At 46.7% G+C, this 27,118-nt stretch overlaps 1 protein-coding gene across 6 annotated transcripts in view; it reads right to left on the bottom strand.

The window, feature by feature from the left end:
- Positions 1-910: 910 nt before the first annotated feature.
- The window catches only part of GATA3 (GATA binding protein 3), a 31,970-nt gene continuing 5,762 nt past the window's right edge, over positions 911-27,118 (bottom strand). Inside the window, exons 2-7 of one of the 6 annotated variants that reach the window (XM_067535021.1) lie at positions 22,483-22,769; positions 21,808-22,313; positions 18,560-19,096; positions 14,131-14,276; positions 8,062-8,187; positions 911-2,324 (exon numbers count right to left, since the gene is read on the bottom strand). In XM_067535021.1, the coding sequence (XP_067391122.1) occupies positions 2,040-2,324; positions 8,062-8,187; positions 14,131-14,276; positions 18,560-19,096; positions 21,808-22,048 (1,335 nt within the window). In that variant the 5' untranslated portion in view covers positions 22,049-22,313; positions 22,483-22,769 and the 3' untranslated portion in view covers positions 911-2,039. Of the gene's footprint in view, positions 2,325-8,061; positions 8,188-13,979; positions 14,060-14,130; positions 14,277-18,559; positions 19,097-21,807; positions 22,314-22,482; positions 22,931-27,118 lie in introns of those variants that run through there. The other 5 variants (XM_067535020.1, XM_067535026.1, XM_067535025.1 and 2 more) reach the window with 5 other exon arrangements.

Consider the following 27,118-nt stretch of genomic DNA (forward strand, 5'->3'; position numbering starts at 1 on the left):
TTTGGAGGTAAAAGGAGCTCAGCTGTTGTATTGGCCTCCTATGTTGCCACTCCCAGCACATATAATTAATATACATAATTAATATATAATTAATGTCACTTTTATTGAAAGTTTAATATTATTTTTGTTTAATAATAATACAACTATGAGGTCTTCAAGCCAGGGTGTTGCCCAGCCTTGTGATTTTATCACACGTCTCATGATATCTCTGAAAGCCCGAGCTCCTGGAGTCATGTGATTATGTAAGAATTTTGATTTTCTTTTTAAAATACGTTTCCAGCCCTCATGGCTGTGGAGAAAAAACGTGAACCCTAAAGACTCAACACCAAAAAGCAAATTAAAAGAACCCCAGGTTGATTGATTTATTTTAAGTCTCATTATTTTAAAATTAATCTCCTGAATTTTGGGGGTCTGACTCATGATTTTTGATGGCTAGGGTTTGGCAATATAGATCATCAGCTTTGTAAGCTGTTAAGTTTCTTGATTCTGCAGTAAGCTCCATCTACTTCTCTTGGATTCAGCATGAAGTCAGGCTCTGTCCATATACAGCTCATTTTAGGATCAGGGCTTTAGACTGTAAAAAATGTATCACTATATAAAGAGGTGGTTCGAGGCAGCAATTACTAGCACAGAACATAAGGAAAGCTTATACAGGATTCTCTCCAAAGGTCTCTGGGCCTTTTTTTTTAAAGGCCTAAAGCAGAGTCCGATGCCTCTCTGCACCTTTGAAAAAACCTCGCCATTAAATTCCTAATAGTACATTTGTTATCCTGGTTACCACAGGGGCCTGAACCTCGACAGCGTAAATTTCTCCAGCATGAGTGAAAGGAATGACTCTCCTAACTGGGAGCTACAGCCGATTCATACATTTGGAAAATCAGGGGCTGTGTAACAGACACTGAACAGTGGGTCACTCGAACATGCACTTCATTTATTTTATTTTATTTTTAAACCACCGCAAACATTGCACTGGCCGGAGAAAGGAGTTGAAAAAGATACACGTCGCCCAATCCCATGAAAGCTATTTAATAAATATCATCAAAACAAAACTGAAAAGAATCCCCCTCCACACATTGCCGAGCACAAAACACCTGTAAGTCAACAGAATTGAATCTAGTTTATTCTCCAAAAAAAAAAAAAAAAAAAAAAAGTGGGAAAAAAAATATGAAAACAAAACGAAACCAAAAAAAAAGCAGGTCTTAACGCTAGCAGTAAATAAATTTGTACAACCATTCAGTCTGTATAATAGGATGAAATAAATCTACATCTTTCTTAATTTGGTGCTTTGAATTATACATACAAACAACAATTACAGGAACTTGTTCACAATGCATATAGGCCTGAAGAATGGCTATCTGAAAACCCTCAGTGGCAATATCCGTATGTTAACACTGATTGCCCCAAAACCATTGTTACATCCTATGTAAAAGGCCTGGTGCCTTGAATGAATGATCTGCCTACAGCTTTTAGTTCGTTAGTTAATGCATCAAACAATTTGAGCCAGCCAGAGAGCGAGAGAAGACACGACTGGCGTTTTGTCCATTCGTTCATTGGACCTAATTCTTCTTGGTCGAAATTTTTATTCTCCTCCCCATCCGCCTTTAAAAAGTTTTCCTCGGAGTCCTTCATGCCTGTCTTTACAGCGTACCCAGATGCAATAAAGTCTTCCTCCAATGTACAGTATTTCTTACAATATAAGTTATATGCAATGTTCAGCTTTTTTTTTTTCACAGCACTAGAGACCCTGTTAAATAGGGAATGTGAGTCTGAATGGCTTATTCACAGATGGAGTCCAGATTCAGAGGCTGAGAATACAGACACCATAGTGAGCTCCTTTAAAAGTGGCCAACATCACTTTTTTTCCTTTTTTTTTTTTTTCCTTTTTTCTTTTATGCCTTCAAATAACTTTTTTTTTTTTTTTTAAATTTTGATCCATTTGTTTTGGGTTTCAAATTGATAACCGCACGCCTGCAAAAATGCAAGTATATAAAGTAAATCTCATTTTGAGACTGTAAGCATTCAGCAGGGGGAGTCTGTCTCTAACCCATGGCAGTGACCATGCTGGAAGGATGATGAGGTCCAAAAGAGAGGCTGGATGGTGGGTGCATCGGTGTTGGTGTAGTCAGCATGTGACTAGAGTGACTAAAAGGTGAAATATGGCTGATGGAGGACATGTGTCTCGAGAGGGCGGCGGGATTAAAGGAGCTGCTCTTGGGGAAATCTTCCAGGCTGTCGTGGACCTTTTTGCACTTTTTGGATTTGCTAGACATTTTTCGGTTTCTGGTCTGAATTCCTTCTTTCTTCATAGTCAAGGGTCTGTTAATCTAAACAAAAATCAATTATTTTTTTATTTTTTTTTTGCTGTCATCCCTCCACCCCAAATCACCGCGGGACTCATCACCGACATATCATCAAACCTTGGAAATGACCACCAAAACTCCAGAGCCGAATTTGGGAGGCATGTGAAAAAAGCTGGTACGGTTTCCTGGTTGCAAAGACTAATTTATGTAACTTCCAGTGATCAAAAGGTTTAGGTTACCATGTTCCAGGATACTAGGTAACCGGAGTGCATTTGCAAAACAAGCTGGTGAGTATCAGCTCAGTATATTCCTTAAAGGCATTATCTCAACCCTAAAGGCCTCTTGTTAAGGCAAATTTAAAATCATTGAAGCTAATATCCAATGAAATAGTTAAATCTCAAGCTTCTTTACAAAGGGCCTAAAATACTCTTGTCACCATTGTATACCTGGGAAAATACTGCAAAACTTGAGCAAAAAGTAATACAGGCAATTTCTTTATAAAATAAATTTGCTTTGGACATGCTTACTCCTTTTTTATGTTCATTTTCTGCAGACATTTGCTTGATCCAAGTTTTACTGGCAGGACACAAATTTCAAATTCACACACACAAACATTTGCAGAAAACCAAACATTAAATTCTCATGCATGAATAGTTGCACCAGACATTATTATTCACACATCCAATCAGGAAAGAGAAACAATGCCATGTGACTTATCTAACCAACCACAACTAAGTTCAAATAGGAAATGCATATCTAATTCTCACAGGATGAAATTCATTCCTAGTCAAAGGGCCAGCATCAGACACATGTCCCACGTAAGGTTTAAGGGCTTACGTGATGCAAAGGCTTTCTGCTGACTTCTCTGCACAAGGATGAATTTCACCCACAGCAAACTATGCTCCATCCAGAGAGTGCAACAAAATCCCCAAAATATTAACCAGAGAATTTTGAATATTACTATTAATAATATATTTGAGGAAATCACAATCAGCTGGTGGATATCGTGCAAGCCGGTAAAGAAGCTAAATACATCTGATAAATTATCCACTGCAAATTATTTTCTCAGCTCTAGTATATGATGATAAATAAAGCTGTAAAAATATTGTTCCTGCACCATTGTGACCATTAATCATGATTATAGGAAAACTTACCTTCTTATTTGTAGTTACTGCATGGTGCTCTTCACCATAGCATATGAGTCATTAATTAATTTATGCAATATCCTGTTCAGGTAGAGCAAGTATTATCTTGAGTCTAGCGATGGGGAACTGAGGCACAGATAGAGGCCCAGGACAGGAAGCCTATGGCAAAGCCAGGAAAAAAAACCCCGCTTCCATGGGTCTCAGTCTAGCACCTTTAACTCCAAAGACCAGCCTGTTTCTCAATTTCATTTTGTAACTCAGAGGATAGGAACCTAGGAGAGATGAAGCTTTTCACCTCTTGAATACTGGCTCCAATTCAGCCCAGGTCTGTAGTAGTCAAAAGTTGGTATCACCCGAGTCTGTTTGATGGCCTATTTTAAATGATTCAGTGGTGTCAGCCCAGTTCCTAGCGGAGAAGTATTCCCATTGGATTGTTAATGAGGTTGCCAACTGTAAACGGAGAAGCCTGGGACAAACGAGCACAGAACATGTGCTATTCATTTAGTCCTAAAGACACTCGGGTTTGAAAGGTATTGGAGACAGTTTGCACCATTAGTGACCGCTCCATATGTGATTTTAGATGCCCAGACGACTGCAGTCAAGGTGGTCAAATCTGCACCTCCCACCAACTCTGGGGGAGATACCAGGACACGTAGCCCCATTTCTCCCAGCAGAGTGAGTGCTCGTGAGTTCAGTGCGACAAGATCACTTGCAATATGCACCGTGTATAGCAAAGCTGCCCTCGGTGACCCAGCAGGAGAGACCTGAGGCTGAATTTTGTTGCGATCACAATGGTAGGATGGAAAGAGCTTTTTGTTTTCCGCTGTCTTTAAAGTACAGGTGCCGTGTAATTAAAATGTCACCATACGAACTAAACCCCTGGATCTTTCTCTGTTTCCACTGCACATAAACATGAGATCCAGAGGGTAGGACAGGGCACCCGTTTCAACAAAAACACCTATGCAATAAAAATGCTAAACACATGCTAAATAAGAGATTATTTAGAATAGAATAATAATAGAACTGAGCCAAACACTTGGATATGAAAATCATTCATTTCAGATGGATTCAATTAATTATAGGCAGTTTAGCAAGGAAATATATTCTTGGCGCACACAGCTTTGCTGCCCTGCAGCTTCCGGCTGTTGCAAAAGAAGGGTCAGAACATGCACTTATTGAAGACAGTGGCAGCGCGCACATTTAAACGGGTGCGTGCCTGAGCTCTGTGAACCTGATCCTGGGAGAGGCTCAGTGCCTTCCTCCACAAAGTGCTGAGCGCCCTCTACGCCCTTTGAAGTCTGAATCGGGCCTGATCCTACGTCTAGGGAATATTGCACGTGAGTTCAGTGTGGCAAGATCAGGCCTGAAAGCCCCAGATTCAACATGTCAAATAGAAGGGATAGTCTTATATATTACAGGTCTGATCTTGCTCCGACTGAAGACGCTGAGATTTTTTTGCCATTGACCTCCATGGTGCTCTGTGACTGCAGCAGATTTAGTCATTATAATGTTCAATTACTCTCCAGGAGACCCTGTATCTGCGAAAGCACTTATGGATCCTAGAAGTCACCCCATAAATGTGAAATACTAGTCATTATTAATATGATCGTTAATGGGACCTATTAAAGTCAATCGGACATTTGCCAGTGATTCAATAAAAGCAGGAATGAGACCCGAGACTATTATTACTAATCTCCTCCAGGCAGTTGGGTTTGCTTTCCCGGCAGGAATCTAGTGGAACATTCAAAATAAATTAGCATAACTGGGACGGTAAGGGAATAGCATCAATATTATTCCCTTGCTATATTAACCAGGACCCAGCCCCGCTGTCATTCCAGCCATGGAACGGATCTTATTGGGAGTTTTCCCTACAGATCAGTTGCAGGACTGGTCCCTAAAAAAACATAACAGCTTAAAGGACTGAATAAAAACACGCAAGTGTAAGAACCATAAAAAAGTGTCTTCCATACATTTGATCTATTATATTCAGTGACTGTTCCTCACGAGCACCATTCCAAAGGATGCTGAAAACTTCTCTGGAGGGACTGGAGGCCTTAAATTCACATTGACCACAACACCTTACTAGAGACACTTGGCACCTGTTAAGAACGGACTTATCTGATGAGACCCTGAGACATACATACTTCTGTACCACTGCTCACTAGAACTAGTGCTGGTTTGAAAACCAACATGGCCAGATCCTTGGCCTGGGTAAGCTGGCTTTCCTCCATGATCTCAGGGATGCCCATTTACAGCACCTGAGGATCTCTACACTTTCCTGTCAATATATTACCCTCTAAAGGAAGCCTGTCCACCTGCCATGACTAAGCCTTCTCCATAGCAATTCATTGACTAAAGGATTAGCCTGGTGCTATTCACAAGACAGTTAACACAATCTTATCGATCCGGCCTCCCAGAAAGAGAGCAAAGGAGGAGGCCTCAGCTTGAAGGCGACTCAACAAAACTTTACAGCACATCATGGAAACCGGCCTCCATGTGGGATGCAGGCTTCCTGCCTTCTCCTCCACCACCCGGACGGGTGTCTGTTTTCACAGCCCGTCTTCTCCCATCTACATTCCCTCTGGTCTGGTTTATTTGCTGGTATTCTCTAATCTCCCTAAGCTCTGCAGCACACTACGGCCTTTGCTGTCAGAGGCTCTTACGTTATCTGGGCAGGAGAGAGATGTTAATAAATAAATCCTGGATCTTCCACCTCGCAGTCAAAGATCTTTAGATCTGGAGGTAGTGTTTTCAAAGGAAAAGCAGTGTTAGGGCTTGAACCCTTCCTTTTCCCATCAGGGCAAAGACAGAGCCGCAACTGGACATTCTCCACCGGGAACAAGAGTCTTATTCATTAAGGGCCAGATTTTGAAACTCTTGCTGATTAGTGTCTTACTTCACTAGCAATCCCATATGAGTCAATGGATCCACTCCTACTCGATTTGAGTAAGGCCCTTATGCTATAGTCACTCCCTGTGCTGCTGTTGTCACCAGCTGACGGCGTTTTTAACGCATGTGACAGTGGTTCTAATCTGCTCAGCATGGGCAAGGTGCCCCGTGTCCCAAATATTTCACAGCTGAATCCAAACTTCCCCAACAATTGGATCTGGAGGTTTAGATCAGGTCCATAGCTGTTCACAATCCCCAGAACACAGAGTCATGAAAATAATTAATGGTGCGTGAACCTCCAAAAGCCAGACTGGTCTGGATAGGAGCCCAAGCGTTGATACGCATGAATGAACTGGAAACTTTGCAAGAACAAGTTGTCTCCTGAGATCTCTGCTACTTTCTAGTCCCTCTTGGACTGGGAATGCCCCAAAAGAAGGACTTTTTATGGGACAGCTCAGTGCTTTCGTGCCAGACGCCATTCGAGGCACTGCTTGCTTTTGCACTGACATGGGCGAGGTGATGCCTTTGGTTCAGTGCGTAGGACCCCAGGAGGGCAGAGAGAAGAGAACATGAAAACTAATGGGGCAAGGTAGCCAAACTTTGTTCCATACTCAATAAGGGGTTCATGGCAAGGTTTGGGCAAAGATTTAGGTTGTTTTTTATTTTACCCAAACGGGTTCTCTCGCCCCTAGAAACAAAGCAGATGGAATATTACATGGAAATGGTGGTCCCACTAATGGCCTCAGCTACAGTCCTGTAACCCCAGCTGGTTTTGATGGGTTTCTGTGGGTGTTGCGGAGGGCAGAACATAGCCCAATATTTCGAAATGAAACAGAAAGCAAACAACCACTAAAAAAAAATGTGACGGCAAAGCAAAGCAATTGAAAGTCTTTGCCTTCTTCTTACGTTGTTATTATTATCATTCTAATGCCACATACGGAATGAGGGTAACAGTGTGACCCTGAAGACTCCTTTTTCATTATCATTTTTATTTGGTATAACTCTTTCCAGATCCCTTTAGCTCTTTCCTTAGGGCGTGCATCCCTGGTTTAGCTGAGCTGACTCTGCATGGAGGTATTAGATTAAATCTACCAGACATTTCATTTCATTTCCCCTTCCCTTCCATGAGCAGCGCTTTAAAATTCACCGCACAGGTTTCGCAAACTCTTCATCCCACTAACTAAATCAAATCCTCTTCATTTTAGGAATTGCGTATATCATCCCTGGCAACTACAGCCACCTTTTTGAGGGGCAGCGGAGGGCAGGGAAGAATGAAGCAGGAGGGTGTAAGAAAGATCTAAATAATGATCAGTGTGTTTTGTTTTTTTTCCAGAGTTCGTATTTTCTCAAGGAACTGGACTGAGTATCAGTTTGCAACATGGTCTGTTGTCTTTTCCAGTGTGCGGAGTCCAACATGAAGTAGATAATATTGCTCTCTGTTGATAAACTCCTTTCTTGGATCGCGCATGGTAAAGCTGTATCATTACTGATATACCGTTCTGCCTTATAGCACTTCAAACCAGGTCCTGTTACATCAATTCTATTTGAATAAAAATTACTAAGGCGGGGACAGGGAGTGATTCCTTATCCCAGCTAATGGTCTGATCCTGACAGGGATAAGCGGGTGTTCAGAACCTCTCAGGGTTGGGATCCTTTAAGTCCAGGAGAATTTTTAATGTACTTGGCTGAAACAGAAGCTTCCTTATGAGAGTTACGGTTACACTTACATTGTGCAGCTTGTAATAGAGCCCACAGGCATTACAGACGGGATCACCATTGGCGTTTCTCCTCCACAGCGTGGTAGTGGTGGTCTGGCAGTTTGCACAGGACGTGCCCGCCCGTCTTGCTGCAGACTGAGGTAGGGTGGGAGAAGAAAAAGCACCCATATTAAAAAGATTCAATCAGCAAAACTGCTGAGCCAGAAACCAGCAAATGGACAAAACTAGCGCGCGTCGCTAAATGACTCGTGAGAAAAAAATAGTAATTCTGAAAATCCCCAAAATGCATACATCCCAAATTATATATGAATTGAACTGGGTGCCAAAGGGCATCCAAAGGTGAGCACCAACCCTCCGGAAGAAATCATTAGAAAAAAATAGCGGATCTGGCAGATCACGTTTCAAAGGGGAAAATATCACTTTGCCATCATGCCTTTCCATTTTAAAACTCTCAGCTGCCCAGAGGTCTGATTCTGCATTTAGGCCCAAATTAACAACCACTGAAGTCAACAAAAAGCCTTGCACAGACTTCAGTAGGCATTGGATCAGGTCCTAAAGCACACTCAAAACTCGGATTTCACTGGGCATTTTGGATGTACAAAGAATGCAGGATCAGGCCCCAGGGAAGGCTCAGTCCTGTGGACTTTACTCACACTGAAGCGAGTAGAACTACTGTACAGGATCCATCTTGTAACTAATATTTCAGCTAAGGGTGGCAGCAGCTGACTTATTGATCCCATCATTTTAAACCAAACCTTTCAGTTTATTTGAGTATTTATAGATCTGAAATAAGAATTTACAGTTTTATAGAAGCCATATGAGAAAAGAAAAAAACAAGAACCATTTTCATTACTCGTAAAATAAGAATTTAGCGGGACATTTGGGAATGTGCTTCCTCTTTTATTCATATGCTATAGTAAACAATCACAACTTTTACACTTTTACTCCACTCCAGGCTTCTGAGATGGATAAACTGAGCTCCTTACGCTTTATCATGTGTTAGCCTTTAAAATAAGACCTTGAAAGCCAAAGTCCTGGCTACCCATCATGAACATTAAATAGTTATTGGGCTCTGATTCCACACCTATGCATTGGCTTCAATGGGACTCCTCATGAACTGAAAGTTAAGCATGTGCTTCAGTGCTTTGCTGTATCTAGGCACCACTCCGTACCTTGAAGAGCTGAATTTTAATTTTCTTCTTTGTGCTAGTAATCTAACCATTTACTCCATTACCCATTGCAGCTTCAGATTGCAGCACATACGACGTTCAAACACTACTAAGTCTTTGGACACTGTACAACAAATCTAAAACACAAACATGTTTGTAATACTTTGTGGACGTTTTGGGGTAGCATTCACTTTAACTTTGATTTTCCTGGCTTTTGTTAGGTCATGTTACAACTTAAATAATAATTAAATGTAGCGTGGGGAGTTGGGAGGGTGGGGGGAATGTTTTATTGTGCATTAGACAGCCTTTGTTTATTGGCAGGTTGGGATTTTCATTATTTAGACAAAAGGAGCGTGAAATATAAAGTAAATATATACACAAACAATAACCCTGCTTAGAACTCGCACCGTGATCTAATACAAAGTAGTTGCCACCATCTGGGTCAACGGGAATTTCGGGTATATAAAGAGTGCAGGGATCAGGTCCTAGTTGCGTAAACAAAGTAGGCAAGGTGTGCAGCAATTGGTCTGTAGATCAAGCCAGTGAATTTAGCTGGAACTGTTAGTCTGCATAGGAGGGGTTATAACTGGAAAAATACTATGGGTGAAATCTTTGTTCCATTGATTTCAATGACTCTTGAGTTCCTGAACCTACACTTTGCTCAATGGAAACTCCCACAGACTACAGAATCGAGCTCTAAGGACCTGATCCCAAGCACCAAAAGATTTCCAGTTGGCTTCAGTGCACTGTGGATTGGGCCCTAAATGTGCTAAAACTAACATGCAAATATTATATTTTCTGCCTCTCCAAGGCCACCAAAAAAAACGAGTGAAGACAAGGTGGGATGCAAAAACAGCTAGTGACCGTGATAAAGAAAAGGGCAGTTTTGTTATGATCTCATTAAGGAAAACTAGGATTAATTAAGAGATCTGACTGTCACACTGTTAAACGGGGGAGTAGTATGTTACATGTAAAGTAGTATGTAAAGTAAACAATAAATTGCAGTTTAGGATTATTTTCTAAATTTGGCAATTCTTTTTAACCCATTTTCCAATGCAAAAATTGCAAAGAAGTTGTATGTTAACACTCCAACTTGTTTTTAAAATTATGGCAGATTTCTGCATGCTCTGAACCCAGTATATTCAGAATTAAAAATATGAAGGGCAGACGCATACTCGCCAGAAAAAGGGAAAAGCGTGTGTGTGTGAGTGCATGCCGCTTATCATCCTGCTGTCCTTGCTCAGACAAATCTAAAGCCTCAATCCTGCAGATATTTAGGCACATGCTTAACTTCAAGCATCTGAGTAATCCCAGTGAAATCAATGAAAGTGAAGTGTGGGTGTCAGTGTTTGTAGGATCAGCATCTAAAATTGACTTGGAGACAGCTTCTTCAGTTTCTGCGTTAGCTCATTTCCCATTCATGCCAGTCGCCGTTCTACGAGTGGGGCAGCAGCACCAAGCTCAAGACTTGTAGTGGGAGTTTTGCCCTCGTCAAACCTGAGGGATTGGGCCCCAGGGGATTTCTAAAACCAGTGATATTTGACTCAGCCCACACAAGGGGAAATGTCTCCTTTGGAGACATTTGGCGGTTTTGTGCATACGCCACTGATGTTCACAATCAGTAATTCCACATGACAAAAAATTTGAACGATAAATGTAATTTAAAGGCAAGAAAATTATTACAATTATCACTTTCTGAAAAGAAACACTAAAAAAAAACCAACCTAAGGGTCTTAGAAACAAGAGCAAGCCCAGAATGAGATGTATGTTTTACAGCTGGAGTCTGAGATTACCATGTCATACCCTGCAGATACAAATCCTCCCTGGCAGAATGCACAATAATATTTTGCACTTTTAGAGCATCTCCTGGGTGAGGATCTCAAAGCGCTTTTCCATTCACTAATGAATCAAGCGTCACAACTGTCCTGTGAAACTAAGTAGATCTGCTCTTAGGCGTTATGGCCCACAAAGGTTCTGAACCTGATCCAACGCACATAAATGAAGACGGCATTGATTTTTGTGAGAGTTGGGTGGGGGCCGAAGGGCTGGATCAAAGGCTATCCATGCCCTTTTGTTGGCTTCACAGAGCTGTGGATCAGACCCTCTGACACTAACCCAAGGTCGTACAGGAAGTTTGTGGGAGAGAGCGAGAGATACATCCTAGATCCTGTGCTTTAAGCACACGCCCAGCCTGTCTCTCTCACTCTCCTTTTGAAAGTTAGAACTGATCAATTTGAGCCACAGACCCTTTTTTTTTTCCACATAATGAAATGCAAACATAAGTCACAGCTCTGTTGACATCTGCCTTCTTGGGGAAGTTTGGCAAAAGCAACATGATATCAAATAGAGGCAGAGCATTTACTTTTTTCAGTTTAACTAGAAAAGGGAAAGGCAAAAATCTAGAAAGGTAGCATTTATATGTCACCAGAAACAGACTGTGTTCAAACTGCAGGGACTTTTTTTTTTTATCCGGGGGGTGGGAGGAGGGTGCTTCATTTTAAGGGCACAACACAGGATTTGTGTGTGTGGTTGTGTAAGTGCAGGCCTGGGGTGACTCAGAACATTCTTTGATCACACCTGCTTTGAGAGAACACCTTGCAGCTATCTGGGGTTTTGGATTGGTTTTGTTTTTTTCAACCCCCTTCTACTTTTAATACATTCAAACTCCTTAGTGTTTGGGTTGGGGAAGCAGAGCTGTTGTTTATGGGTTATCTCCAGTGCTCAGATATCTGGCAGCTTTTTCTAGGAAGTTAGCTTTACACATGCAGAATTGAAGAAAGAAAAAAAAAAAGAAAGAAAAATGTGTGTGTGTTTAAGCAAGGGAATGGAAGGGGGGAGGGAGGGACAGAGCTTCCCAAAATTAAAATCCTACAAGCACTTCCCTCCCTAGAAAGTTTTTCCTTTTTCCAATAAGGGTAGGAAAGATGAGACACCGTTAAGTAGGACCAACATCTTCTTTAAAGGGAAAAGTTCATTGTAAGCAGTGGAGCAGTATTGCCTGTATTGTGTAGTGTTTGAAAAGGAGAGGAGGATGTACCGGGGAACTCATACCTCCGTCTCCAAACCCACATGCCCAGTCGAAGACAACAGCATTGCTCCCTTGCAGTGTTAGCTTTCCTCTGGTCATCTAGAACTTAATCCCACAAACACATAGCATGTGCATACGTGAATAGCTCTGTTCACTGCAATGCGACGAGTCAGAGGCATGAAGTTAAGCAAGTGCCTCCTTGTTTGCAAGACTGGGGCCCAAGGTGCATGCATACCTCTACTCATGTGAGCAATCCCATTGACGTCAATCCCACGCACTATTCACTTGAGCAAAATTACCCGCGTGCCCTGCAAAAACCCACTGGATTACTTGCTGTGCATAAAGTTAAGCATGATTTGCAGGACTGAGGCCTCCAGTGTTTGCCGGATCTGGGCTTTAAGAGGAGTTGTTTTTTTCTGCCTGTTCATTCTGCTATTAAGCACCATGGGGAAGGAATCCCACTTTCCTCTGTGTTTTGAACAGCAGTCAGCATATCGTCAGCCTTTTTAATAATAATAATGAGACTAAATGTGCCTCGATTCTAAACGCGCAATAACTTCCCAGGCAGGGAACATATTTTTGTCCCACTTGATATACTTTCGCCCCCACCCCCTTGTTGCTGGCATGATTATTTGCTAAGTACACTAGCCGTGCCTTCCAGACCTTTTTGTGGCTTCCAGGGCAATCCACAAATAGATCACTGGGGATGCTAGGCATATGATGTGTGTTACAGTTACAAGACCTGCAACCATTATTTAGTGTAATGAGGCATTTATTTAGGTGCCCCTCCGTCAGGGATCTGATGAACATGCTTAACTTTACATACACCATTCACTTCAGTGGGATTACTCACCGGTTCTGCTATGCTACTGCCCTGTACCCAGCATCCTCGTTTACACCAGTGGGTGTAAAACTCCTACCAGACCGGAACGGTAGCATTTTACACCCACATTTCACTGATGCAAATGACTATACAAGGACAATGGAGAATGGGGCCCAAATTTAAGTCTGGGTGTAATTCTTTGAGGATTGGGGCCTCATTTACCCAGCATTCATTTACCCGGTGGACTCCCCATCACTGACAATTTTTAAATCAAGAGTGGATGTTTTTCTAAAAGATCTGCTCTAGGAATTCTTTTGGGGGAATTTCACTGGCCTGTCTTATCCAAGAGGTCAGACAAGATGATCACAATGGTCCCTTCTGGCCTTGGATTCTATTAACCTATGATCTATCCGTGCTAATTACCAAGGTGATCAGTCATCCAATCAGCAGAAGATGACCATGGCGGGTGACAGGCGCCAGCGTAAATACTGCAATAAATAAACTGGGAAACTCTTCTGAGTTCACAAAGCGAGAGAAAGGAAAGATATGTCTCTGTGTTCCTTTAAAATCCAGCTGTCCCTGTAATCCCTCTTGGGTGGAGGAGAAAGAAACGCTCATTTTTTCCCATGAAGGTTTCCTTTTTTTTTTTTTTTCTTTTTTTAAAAATAGGTTTCAAAATCTCACTCTTTCAAGGTGAGGCCTCTCAGACCTTGTGCTCTGCCACGCTTCTCCTCCAGCCCCAATTCCCCGCCCAAGATCCTGGTGAGAAAATCAGCGTCCCTTAAAGTAACTCCTAGAGATAGATAGATATTTTTAAAGGCACAAATATAAAAAAAAAAATGGTACGTAACTTGGCAGGCACAGTGTAATGTAGGGGATGGGCTGAGAGTCTCTCTATAGCTCGTACTTTAAAACCCCTCTTCAGTACAGACTGACATGTCTGCCGGCTGTCCTGCCCTTGCCCTGCAGAAAGCTCGCCATCCTGGGCTGAAGAAATTAAACACAACAACGACAGAGAGTTAGTGCCGTCTGACTCGGAGCGCCAGAAAGGGACTTACCAGCCTTCTCTTGGGCTTAATCAGGGGCCGGTTCTGCCCGTTCATTTTGTGATAGAGTCCACAGGCGTTACACAGATAATGCCCGGTGCCATCTCTCCTCCACAGGGGGGTTGAGGTAGCGCCACAGTTTACACACTCCCTGCCTTCTGGAAACAAGAGGGCACATAGTTCACTTATGGAAAGCACAGGGGGGGCGGGCAGCGGGGGCGGGGGGAGGTGGACAAATCTGGAAGGCCTCTGATCTAGCTCACCAGTGGCCCTGCCCCCCCCCCTCCCATCCCCTCTTCCTTGTTCTGGTAGCCCAACAAACCATCTGGGCTGCAGCCTGGGGGCTTTAGGGGCCCGATCCTTCCCCCCCCCCCCTCCCCGCCCCTTCCCCCACCAGTGGAGGCAGGATCAGAGGCTTGCTCACTTCGCTTGTGCTGCTGAAAATTGCACCCTAGCCTGCGCAGAGATCATGACAGCTAGCAAAACACAGAGGGCTCTGAGCCCGCAGAGCTGGCTAGCGGCAGTCCCAGTGAGTTACCTGGGCCCGCTTCTCCTACCAGGAAGGACTATTAGCCAGCAGGCCAGGGATCTTGGTATGAGTAGGACACACACTGTCCTGTCCACAAGCCGTCGACCCATGGAGGGCCCAGCCTGTCACCCTTACTCACGTCAGTAGCCCCTTACTTAGGGAGTGGTTCCATTGAAGCCAATGGAGCTACTCCTGCAAGTAAAGCGCTACTGACTCCCTTGAATAAAGGCACCACCGAATGCGTGAGTCCCTCTCTTCCTTGCCCAGATGGGCCCATCGGAAGTTATTGGCACAGTCCAGTGACTTCGGGCACCAGCCAATTCGCCTGCATTTGGCTTGGCAACACCAACTGATCTTCAAAACCTGAATGAAAGCTCTTTCCCCAGCCCTGACGTGGCCTATGACGCGTTCCTAGAGGGCTGTGTTTTCTTTTAAGTCAGCTAGCAAAGCAAAGCATTAGCAACCGGTTCAGTGGATTTGGTAGATTCCTGGAGCATCCAATTAACAAGGACAGTGTTTCCCTTGCCAGGCGTAGAAGCAAACAACCACAAACTCAGGTTCTGAGCATCACCCCTGCAGGTGCTCTGACAGTCTCTGCCACTGATGAGGCTTTTAATTAAGCCTTCCACCAGAGATACTTAGGGAGCCTGCCGTGGGTAGATCGGGCCATGCTGTCCATATAAAATAGTTTGTTTTCTCTCCTTCTTATCAGTCTGCTTCCCCATTCCTTTCTTTCTCAAGTGCCTAGGGAAAGACGTTGTAAGCTGTCTACCGTTTTAAGTTAGATCCTCTACTACTGCCACTTGTTTAACCTAAGTAAAGTCTCCATTGCCTCCTTTTTCCTCTGCCTAGCTAAAGTCAGGTTGAAATTGCAACAACAACCAAAAATCCTGGCTTTGGTTCAGGCAAACCATTTTTTTTTTTAAACTCTAACCACACACCCCCAGAGCTCTGATTTCAATACTGAAATGTACTGATGACTGTGCTTATTGGTTCCGTTAAAGATGATCCTCTGCAAACGAACAAATGTGCTCAGAGAGCAAAAACGAGGATGATCAAAGGTGAGGGGGCAGATGTAACTGTTGAGGCTCAAATCTTTCTGTTAGGCTTTTGGGAACAGGAAAGCTATGCCTTCTCGCTCCGGTCACTGGAGTGTTTAAGAGAGCCGGGTGCCAAGGGCTTTGCTGAACCAGCACAGATAGGTTCAGCAAGGGGCTGGAAGGGACCCATCCTCCTGCCCGCAAACAATTTATTTCGATTCCTTCTTTGAAAGAAAAGAAGAGGTCGTTTGTCAACCTCAGATTTTCTTGCAAGCTGAGATCAAAAACCGCTTTAAAAATCCTTCCACTGGGCCCGGTTTAAACAACCACCACACCAAAAAAAAAAACCCCAACTCATGGTGCTAATCATAAACGAGGGGCCCGATCCTGCCGTCCCGACACCGAAACCAGAGAGGGGCAGGAGCTCGCTCCTCCTTTCCCCCCATGTGTGTGTGTGTGAAGGGGGCTCGGCTCCTGGGAAAGCGCTGAGCTGACACATCCAGGGCTTTTCCCGAGGCATGTGCCCGGGACGGGGAACCCGGGGGGGCTCGCAGAGAGTCCAGCGCGGGCAATCCCATCGCGGGGCGCCCCTCTTGGGACCTATCGCGCCCCAAGCGTCTCATCCGCGGCCGGGCTCTTCCCCCGCTTCTCTCGTGCTAAGCCCTGGCCCGTGCCCTCGCCTAGCCCCGGCGGAGCGTGGCCCTTCGCTGCGGGGCAGAGAGCCGGGGGGATCCAGCCCCAGCCGGAGAGCGTCGCTGTGTGCAAGGCGCTGGCTCTTCCTGAGCCGGGCTCCGGCCCGTGGGTGCACGAACCCCAGTGGGACAGACAGACGTGTCCACAGACAACCCCTCGCAAAGGGCTCCCCCCCCCCCCCATGGTCTCTAACACGCTGCTCTCAGGACACTCACTCCCGGCCCATCTGAGGCCCCGGGCAGGGCTGGGGGCAGCGGCGTGTTGGGTTCACACTCTGGGCCCATTGCAATCCTTGCATTCAAGAGAGAGACAGAGAGAGAGAGAGAGAGAGAGAGAGGAGGGGAAAAAAGCATCCGCGCCCTAACCACAAACTGCAACCGTTTTTCCAAAACGCTGCAGCCCGAGACTTTGCAAACAGCCCAGCCTCGCCAAGGGAGCAGCCGTTCCTCCCTCCTGCTTCACCTGCGACACCTCCGCTCCCCTTCGCCCACCCACCGCTCCCATCCAGCTAAAGCCCCGAGCCGGGGGTCGGGGGGGGGGATGCACAGCGGCACCCCCCCACCCCGGCACAAACCAGGCGCTGCTCCTGGCTTTGGGTGATGCAAACCGCAGGCACCTTGCTCGAAGGAGCCGTCGCAGCCAGGGGCGAACGCCAACCCACGACGCACGCCCGGAGCTTTTTGGAAACGCTGCTCGGGCCTTTGTGACACGGCGGCGGCTGCGAACGCCACCTGGCCGCCCTGCTTCGGGCATCTCTTCGCTGAGCCGCCCGCCCGGCTCTTCGGGCTGGGGGGCTCGTCTCCCAGACAAGGTAGGAGGGATCTGATCTGCCGCCTGTCTACCACCCAGACAAGAAAACCGGGGCTTGCTTCCCCCAACAGCCGATTTTTTTTCCTCCCCCCTTGATACCCTGATCGGTTTGTTCTCTTCACTGAATCGGCCAGCACCAGCCCCTCTCACTGTTCTACTCTTTTTCCCTCTCTTTTGTTTCACTCCATCTCTCTCTCTCTCTCTCACACACACACACACACACACACACACACCCGTCTGCTTTCATGTACAGAACATGCAGGTCTGGGGTTTTTTTGTCACTCTAACCGCATCCGGACTCTATTAAAGTTCCTGGCGCTGGATAAACAATGCAACTGTCGCGTGCAGCAGTCTGAAAATAATTGGATTAGCTAAAACATCTCAGCTAAATAGAGCCAGTCCCTGCCCAGACAGTCAGAGTAAATGTCACCCTGGAAAAACCCTGAAAACTGATCGCATTCATGCCAGGCAACCCGGCGAGCAGCCTCCACGGAAGAAGGGGGGAGAAAAAGAGTTTTGACTAATGGTGCCTTCCTCCACACAGAGAGATCAGGGAATGTCTGTATTTGGTTTCAATCCAGATCAGGAGATATTTGGGAGCGAGACCCCAGCGGCGCAGCCTGAAGAAACGCCCCTTTGCAAAATGCTTCCCAGCGCTACCACAAACTGGATTGAGGGGTGAGGAGGCAGGATGAATATTTCCCAGCTGGTCTGTTCTCCTCTTTGCCCAGCGAAGCCACTGCGCCAGTAAATGCAGGGCGATTTTCGAGGAGTCCTGGGTTCTGTGACAACTCCCCTGGGGGGGGGGGGACCCTAACCCTGTCCTGCTCCGCCAAGTCACTTCAAACACGAGAGTGGCAGAGGCCATGGCCACGGCAGCTTCGGGGTGGATTGGAGGGGGACGGCCGGGGCTACAAACCGAGCTGTCACCATTCATCCTGTTCCTGGAAGCAGGCAGGCCTACGGCCTGAACCAGATTGACGTCGATGTATTTCTCGGTGGGCGGATTAGCGTCCATCGAATTCAGCTCGGGGTGTAAACTCCGGCTGGGACTTTTCCAGCCTTTCCCCCCCCTGAGTGTGCGGGCAGCTGTACTGATGTCCTCTCCCCTCCCCTCGTCACACACACCTTTGTTTTCTGACTAGGTCCCGTTGCACATGGCTTCCCACCCCCTCTCCTGGCTCTGGGCTGGTTGGGGAGGGGGGTCCTGATCTGGCCCATCGGGAGGCTAACCTAGTATGTTCTGGAGGAGATAGAAACCATCCTTCGGGTACCACCTTCCCCCGGCTGAGCCTTGCTCGTGTGGGGTCAGGGCCTGCCCCTAGTTTTCCCCCTCCCTGTCCCGGGGTGAATAATCCAAGAACCTTACCTGTGCTTGAACGTGCTTTCGGCCTTGATTTGCAACCAAACCCAGTGGGCGAGCCCCCTAGAAGGCTGCTCGGGGGGAAGAGTCCGGAGCCATATTCTGGGACATAGGCCGGGTAGCTGGTGATGGGGTGGTGAGCAGAAGAGGAGGCCCCGCCTAGAGATGCCATGCTGCTGCGGGAGTGAGAGGACTCCAGCTTCATGGTGTCAGCCAGGGACACCTGGTACTTGATGCATTCCTTCTCGTCCTGCCGGTTGGAGCCGGTGGATCCCGGGGTGGAGATGGAGGGATCCGGGGAGACATCTTTGGGAGGGGTCGGAGGGAAGGTGAACAGGTGCGGACTCGAGTGGCCGGTGGATAAAGCGGAGGAGGAAGCGGGCGGGTAGACGGAGAGGGGTCCCGGGGAGCCGTGATGGATCGAGGTCTTGGAGAAGGGGCTCAGGTTCCAAGGTGATGCGCTGGGGTGGCTCCCCAGGGCTTTGCTCCCGTCCAGCCAAGGGAGAGACCCGTGCAGAAGCGGTGGGCGACACACCTGACTCCCTGGTAGGCAAGAAGAGAAGCAGGCAAGGTTACACTCCCGCAGGGACGAGCCAGCACACGCAGGACCCCCCCCCCCCCCGGTCTCCTTGCAACCAACCTCAGCCCTTTTAGTGACCTGGGCAAACTGAAAACTTAGTCCACACACAGCTCCCTGGCTCCCGGGGCTCAGACCGGGAGAGAAGACGGCGGCAGGGAGGGAACCAAGATCTATGAACTCGATGGGCTGGCTTAAAGGCCCCGATCCTGCAAAGACTTACCCACGTGCTTAACTGTACGAGCAGGAGTAGCCCTCCCCCCCCACACACACACACCCCGGGCATCACCCTTACGCGTAAAAGCAAGCGGGTGTGTGAATCTGTGGCCGGACCGAGGCCCAGAGCGATGCCCGCGTGTGGTTGGCTGGAGGGCAAAAGGGAGTCAAGTCTTGGGCTATTTGCTTATGAATTTGTCAAGCCCTTATTCCGTTTTCCTCTCCAATCAATCGTGCCAGGGCCTCTTCAGTGAAGATCCCACATAAACCTACAAACCCGCGGAGGAGAATCCACTCCGGCTACTTTTTAGCTGTTATTCAGTTCTTCATTCCCTGCACTGAAGTAACTCTGAACTACGAGCCAGGGAGATATTTTAGCCACAAGAAGAGAGCCAGAAAAAGGACAATGTCACACACGCACAGCGTGTCAACGGCCTCAAAAGATCTTTACATTAGAAATGTTCCGACTGTATCCTAAAATAGACACCTCTGCTCCCTAATACTGCACTGGGTTTCTGCAGTCCACTTCGCCCATTTTATTCTTGTACGTGATTGTAAAAAAAAAATTAATGAATTTTACATGATTTATTTTTTCGTCTTTTAAATATGTAAATAAACCATATTTTTTTCCCGAGGAGAGCACCCATCCTGTGCTTCTTGTGATCTTTCTAAAGATACATTGATCTACACAGAGGCATTCAAATCTATAGCTATTGTGTTATGTCTACATACGTTGGAAAGCTATAGATATCGAAATAGATACAGATATTTAGAGACAGGGATAGCCAGACAGAGTAATACATATAGAGATATAGAGACAGATATATATAGATAGAGCTAGAGCTAGAGATAGATATATAGGGATAGATATATAGATACAGAGACAGAGATAGATATAGAGATATAGGGATAGATATATAGATATAGATGATAGAGATACAGAGATAGATAGATATATACAGAGATAGAGATATGTATAGGGATAGATATATAGATACAGAGACAGAGATAGATATGTAGATACAGATATAGAGATATAGGGATAGATAGACATAGAGATATATGACCTTACATTGTGCCCCAGGTTCTTATCATTTTAGCCATTTGTGAACAATACTGAAAGTCAATTTTCTAGAGGAAGGGGAGGTGGGTTATTTGAACATGAAGGGTCAAAATTCATTATCGTACGCAGGAAGTAGCATAGTAAATAATACACAGGCTACATCAGAGCGACCGCATTTCCACTTTCTGCTGATAAATTGGGAGGGGAGGATAAAAGCTGCTGATCCTTGGCAATAATTATTTGCAAGACTCGAGCAGCAGAACAATGCATTTACTGAACGGAGACTAATACTCAACAAGTGGGTGAAGTCCTGCACGCCGTTCAGTGAATCCGGACTAGCTGCTATGTTCTCTCTCTGCAATTGTGTTTGATTTTAGGGCGGGTTTTTCGCCCCCCTAATTTATTTCTAATCTAGGGCTCCCCCAGAGTTCGCTACACGCTCGGGAGGTTATGCCCTGCTTTTCAAATCACTGACAGACCTCCGGTGCTTCGAGATGAACCGTGTCAGTTATTCTTTTGAAACAGGAGGCAGAAGATTCATCTTGAAATCTATTTAGGCCCTGTAAAACCAGCAGACGCCTCTCCCCCGGTGCATTCGTGCGCGAGGCTGGGCGTGTGAATTATGCTAGCGCCAGTAAATTCGCATTCAATCCACATTACGCGGAGCTACCTACACAATGACATGGACGTGCTGCATCCGAATGCAACACCGGAGGTGTAAATCCAGCTACAATGCACACCATAACGTGACAGAAGATTTAATATAAAGGCTCGCATCTTCCCAGGAAGTGCGGATTTAACATCCCAGCCCGCAACGCACAATTACTATTTCATATCTACCCCCCCTTGCCCCCAATATTAACTGACAAAGCGGCAAAACAATACAAAGACATCTACATGTCAGTACAAAACACAATCCGAAACCAATCCAAATGGCGTTGAACTGCTGGGAGAGGGAGACTGGCACCGGCTACTTTTTCGTTCCTGATCTGGGACAACCCAACCCAACGAATTCCGGAGTGAGACGGTTTTGGCACTGATAAGAACGCGGTTGCTGTTTTTATGGTGCGGATGGACTGGAGGAGAAAAACTCGGATCTCGCTGCTCCTGGCAGGATTTATATATAATATAGATCTAGTCACAGGCCCCCGCGGAAAGGCCAAACTGGCATTTTAGGCACGAAGAGGGAGTTTTGCAGAGCACGGTCTTCCTGGGATAAGTTAAAGGCGCCCTTGATCGCTGCCCGCCCCATATTGCCTTCCCGCTTTCCACGGGCAGTTTGTGAGATCACACACACAAAACGCAGTCCTGGGGCCGGAGCAAACGCCTGCAAACGGCTCTCAAAAGCCGGCCTGCCCTGCCCGCTGGCCACCCCCCACCGGGGGCAAAGGTACTCACCGTGGTGGGCCGGCGGGTACCTCTGCACCGTGGCTCGGACCGAGTTGCCGTAGTAGGAAGGGACGTGGTTCCCTTGTCCGTCGATGTTAAAAAGTACATCCACCTCCTCCGTCAGAGGGTACTGAGTCGGGTCCATGTAGGAATGGCCGAGCCCGGGGTGGTGGGAGTCTGGATGCTGCCCGTTCAGCACCGCTGGGTGATGGTGGCTCACCCACCGGGGCTGATCGGCTGTCACCTCCATCGTTCTCTCTCGCTGCTCGGCGCTGTCTCTCTTCCTCCTCGGGCGAAGCTCGGGAGGCTTTCAGCGGGCAGGTGGTGGCGGCGGTGAGTTTACGGACGGAGATAAGAGTTTCTCTCTCTCTTTTTTTTTTAATTAAAATGATAAAAAATAATCGATTCCAAACAGATGAAAAAAATAGAAAACAAACAAATATATATATATATATAAGAAGCGAGATCCCAGCAATATCGTCCGCTCTTTGCAGATGTTTCTCTTCTTTGATCACCTGTAGTGAGAGAGAGGAAAGGGAAAGAGCCAGAGAGAGAGAAAGAGAGAGAGAAACGTGGTTGAATACTTAGGTACGTTATCACCTGACTTTTAGGCAAGCGAAAACAAGCCCCTCCATAAACAGCGATCTGTGGAAGTCCACCTCCCGTCCTAAGCATCGGACCCACCTATTCTACTCCGAGACACACGCTCTCTTTCTCTTTCGATCTCTCTCTGTGCAGCCGGGGAATGAAACAGATCAGAGTTACAGACGCAGGCGTCGCTGCGGGCGGTTGCTGCCCTTTTACTGGGTTTTTTTTTTTTTTTTAAGCTGGTTGGTCAGTTTCACCAGAGATGCGTCTGCCTAGAAGTGGGGCCAGTTCGCTGCCGTGGGGCCCAGAGCATTTCCAGGGCTTGTTCCCTGTTGTGCAATCGAAGGGAGGAAGAAAGCAAGAGGGGGGGGGGGGGGAAAGTCCTGTGCAAAAAACAAACAAAAAAGTTGTTAAAGAAATTCAGCACAAACCTTGGTGGAGAAGTAGTAAGTGACCCAGGAGAGATGAAGTTGAAACTGCTTGATCAGATCAGATTGTGCTCGCTCGCTCTCCCCCCTCCTCCTCCTCCTTCTTTTTTTTTTTTTTTTTTTTTTTTACAGGGAAGGCATTCTTTCTGAAAGGAGCACGATGGCGCCAGCCGGCTCAATGCTCACAGACAGCTGTGGCGAGACGCAACTTAAGGAGGTTCCACTGTCATCAGCACGGAGTGGGAGGAGCCTGTCATTGGCTGAGGAGGGGACAAGGTCCTAAACACAAGGAAACTGCAACCTAGATTGACTCCTTTCTACTTTACTTCCCTTCCCCCCCCCACCCCCCCCCCCCAAAAAAAAAAATTCCCTCACCTCCGTGACCGGAAAGTATTTGAAAGAAAACCCTCGTCAGGGCTGGAAACACTGAGCAAGAGTTAACGAGCCTTTTTCAGGGGGAGAATAGTGCACTTGAAATAGACGTGCTAAGCAGGGCATCCCCCAGGCGTCTTGTTACTATTCTGATCTTTAGTTTCTGTGCAGCCGAGGGTCTGTGCACCTTCCCGGGCACACGCGTATGCACTTCTTTCGTCCACACGCTGCACAGAACCTGAGGTCTGAAGACACGACCCTGACACGAGGAAGTTATCCTGTGGGGACTGGAGTCGCTCTCGGAAGAGTTTTGGAGGGCAGGTGAAGGATATTTGTGCAACTCGAAATATCGATATAATTGGTTAAATAACCCCTTTCGGGTCAAATAGTTCATTGCAAGTGGAACTAACCAGGAGTTAGTTGTTCTTCCCCTCCCCCTCTCCAAAATATAAATATTTGAGCGTGTGTCTGTGAGAGAGAGAGAGGGAACTCCTTAACTATATCAACATGCTGGAACAACGTGAAGAGACATTTCTTTCCGCGTTGTTCCTTTATTACATCAGATTCCCAAATCCAAAGAGCTCCAGGAAACAAAGCGGAGTTCAGCACCAAATCAAGAGTGACCGGGGGGGGGGAGGGGACAGGGACGAGTTTGTTTCGGGGGTTGTTGCCTTGTGCTGTGGGTTTGCTTTGCTGCTGGTGGAAGCCAGTGGCAACGCTGCACAGCTGAGAGCAAGCCTCCGACCCGGGTCTCCAACTCCACGGGCGAGGGAGAGAAAGTCCTCGCTCCCCTTCCTCCCCTTTCATCGCCACAAGCGGGCAAAAAGCATCATTAAAACATGAATGGCCCATGAGAACCCATGCCTGCTCTGAGTGCGCCACTGAAGCGCCCAGACCCAGCGCCGTGGGTGAGAGCGAGCTCTCTGGACCAGCCGGGCCGGGACTGGCTCCTGCCAAGAGGGGTGCACCAATCAGGAAGGAGCAGGAAGTGGCCGCTTGCGAAAGTCCTTCCTGATTGGCTGGGCGCTTTCGAACCGACTCTGGCAATTCTGTCTATTGAGCCATTGCATCCCCTAGTGGCTCAGAGGCAGGAGCGGGCTCCGGCCGTGTAAACGGGCAACAAGTTACATGGCTCCCCCTTGGGAGACTGCAAAATAGCGGAGTGTCCATTAAATAAATGAACTAAATAGAACTGTGCACGGAGCGGGGAGAGGGGGCGAAATTCAAAGACGAAAGCAAAAGAAACTAGTAGGCAACTATATATAATATATGCTATAATAACATGGTATATAATATATATAATATTATATACACTATAGAGTATACCATATAATTATAGTATATTTTATATATTATATATAATATATATTGTAGTAGGCAACGATAGATAGATTTTTTTCCACACAGCTCCGTTCATTGCCTCTGTTTAATTTTCTCGGGCCAACCCCTTATCGATTTGGTCCACAGCACCAAAAGAGGTATAAAACCATTCCGCATATGTCAGTCCTCCACACCTTAAATTATTCAGTCCATGTTTAATGTACAAACTGGAAATTGCTCCGTGCACAAACGACAGAGAGAGAATTTTTATAAAATAATAATAATTAAAATCAATTATTGTGTATTTGTTTTTATTACAAGGATTATATTTTCTAATTTGTATATCTATTTCGTAGCGGATAAACTGCTACCTACATTCATTTACTTTTCTGAGTTGAGCAGTTCTGAGGTTTAGCTACAGGGAGGCAAAACAGGAGGCAAACTGTTGTGCTCACAAGAGTAAGCGGTTAGCTATCCCTTTATCCATGCCGGTGAGAACATGAAATCTGTGGACGCAAGACGTTTACAAAAAAAAAAAAGAGAAAGAGAGAGGACCAAGAATATAAACAAGTCCAAGTGCTTTTAACTAATACCATAAAACCAGATGATCGAATCACCCAATAGTTAGTCTCACGCGCTCTCCTTTGGATCGGCTTAGTTTAAACGCACGTACGTCGCCGAGCACCGTGGCAGAGTTGGATTTCTGGCTGTGCTGGGGGGTTCGCGCGTTGTTTGTTGCTTGCATGCAGGGCGCGTTCCCTGTCTGCAGTCAGGTAGGCACGGGCCGAGTCTAAGGCGATGGATGCTCTGTGTCAACGGAGCCTGGGCTGCAAGGAGCGGTCTTCAGTGTCTGCTCCCCGGCTTCTCCCCCCGCCTCCCTTCTACTCCTAGATTGACAGGGTGTAATTGGGAAAGGGGAGGCTGCTCTTTTGATGCTCTCTGCATCGCCCTTCGCTGGCCAGCCTGGCCGACGCCACCGGGCACTGACGTCAGGGGCCGAGCCCTGCTGCCGAGGGGAAGCCAGCCACTCGGCGTGCCAGGGAGCCCATTAGCAGGGCAAGAGGCGGGCAGGCCAGGGGCTAGAGAGAGGGGCGCTTCTCGGGGCGGGAGGGGGGCTCAGACACACACACACACGAGAACCTGCGCATTCATTCATCTGAGGCGCACGAGGTTTGGCCCCACTCTAGTAAATCCTTTTCAGCATGCCAAGTAACGGTGCCAATGTGTCCAGACGATGCCCTTTCCCTGCTGCTGCCCTCTCTCTATCCCCCTCCCCCCAGGTTCTGGACTGGAGATGAGGGGAGACAGGGGCAAGATCCCTCCCTTCTTTTCCCCCCGTAACATTTGCTGGCATCTCGGGCTTCCTTGTCTGTATCTGAACTTCCTTAGCCTGTTCTCTGCAGGCGGCTCCTGAGTCAATTTCACCAGCTGAGCGTGGATGCAGAAAGCGTGGGCTCTCTCCCACGGCCCAGGCTGGCTCCTGTAGGTAAGAGGGGTTCTACTTGGATCTTCCTTGTTTTTAATTTTATGTCATTATTTATTGCTTAAAGGGATCCCAGGAGGGGGGGGGATCCTGCCGTTCCCCCTCAATTTCATTCTCTTTCGGGCTGGGGAGGGTCATTTAAAAGCCAGCCCCTTCTCCCCTCTCTGACTGTACAAGATGGCAGTGCGTCTCGTGATGAGACAATGAGCATTTTCTGAGGACCCCCTTGTACGGATGGGAAGCCCCTGAGGGGAAGAGGAAGTGTCTAGAGCCGTTTGCGTTGGAAATTAACACACACACACACACCCCCCAAAAAAGAATGAAGATGAGAATGAAAATTCTTTGTGGTTATGCATGGCAGTACAATCAGTGTCTTCAAAGCGCAAACGCCAGGGTAGGTGAGATCAAACCGTGTTTGGAAAGCGTTGTATAGCCAAGCACACATACACTTGCAGACGTACAGCGAGCTAGTAAAAAAGGAATATCCGTGTAGAGAGCGTAAAGTTGCTAATCCCAGTAAAGCAAACTTGTGTTTCTGGCAGCCTCGGAAACGCGTTTCCATAAGGGACTGAGAGGAGAAGTGGAGCAGGAACGTTTCAATGCAGTGCACCAACATACATATGTGCATGAGAGCGAACATTGATCATATACGGCCAGGGGGTAGGATTAGAAATATGCACTTTCTGGAGCAGTTTTACACGGCGTAATGCATGGACGAGAATGGCCTAAAATCTAACTTCTCTAGCTAGACGACTGAGTTCTGCTTTGTAAAGGACCCTGGATTGATTCCACCTGCAGCCCAACCTGTCTGTCACACATCAGTCACAGCTTTCATTTGAAATAATCTGCGCCTCTCTTGAGACTAGAGAGAGGGGGGGGGGGGTGAAAACAAAATGTGATGGGGATTTGGGATTGGCTGATTTAAAGCGAACGCCTCTGATTAAAGCGTTGTACTTAAAACACGTATTAGTAATTATGATGTAGAAAAGGATAGGGAAGTGTGTATTCATTAGTCCCAAATACTCCAGAACTTCCTAGGCAGGGGATATAGTTTAATAACAGCATCAATAATAAAAGAACAGCCATGATCATGGAAGGACAATATATTCACTGACTGTGGTTCCCTGAA

The sequence above is a fragment of the Emydura macquarii genome, unplaced genomic scaffold (assembly GCF_026122565.2).
Source record: "Emydura macquarii macquarii isolate MOO-44397 ecotype Brisbane River unplaced genomic scaffold, CSIRO-AGI_Emac_v2 contig_3470, whole genome shotgun sequence".
In the NCBI taxonomy this organism is placed as follows: domain Eukaryota; kingdom Metazoa; phylum Chordata; order Testudines; family Chelidae; genus Emydura; species Emydura macquarii.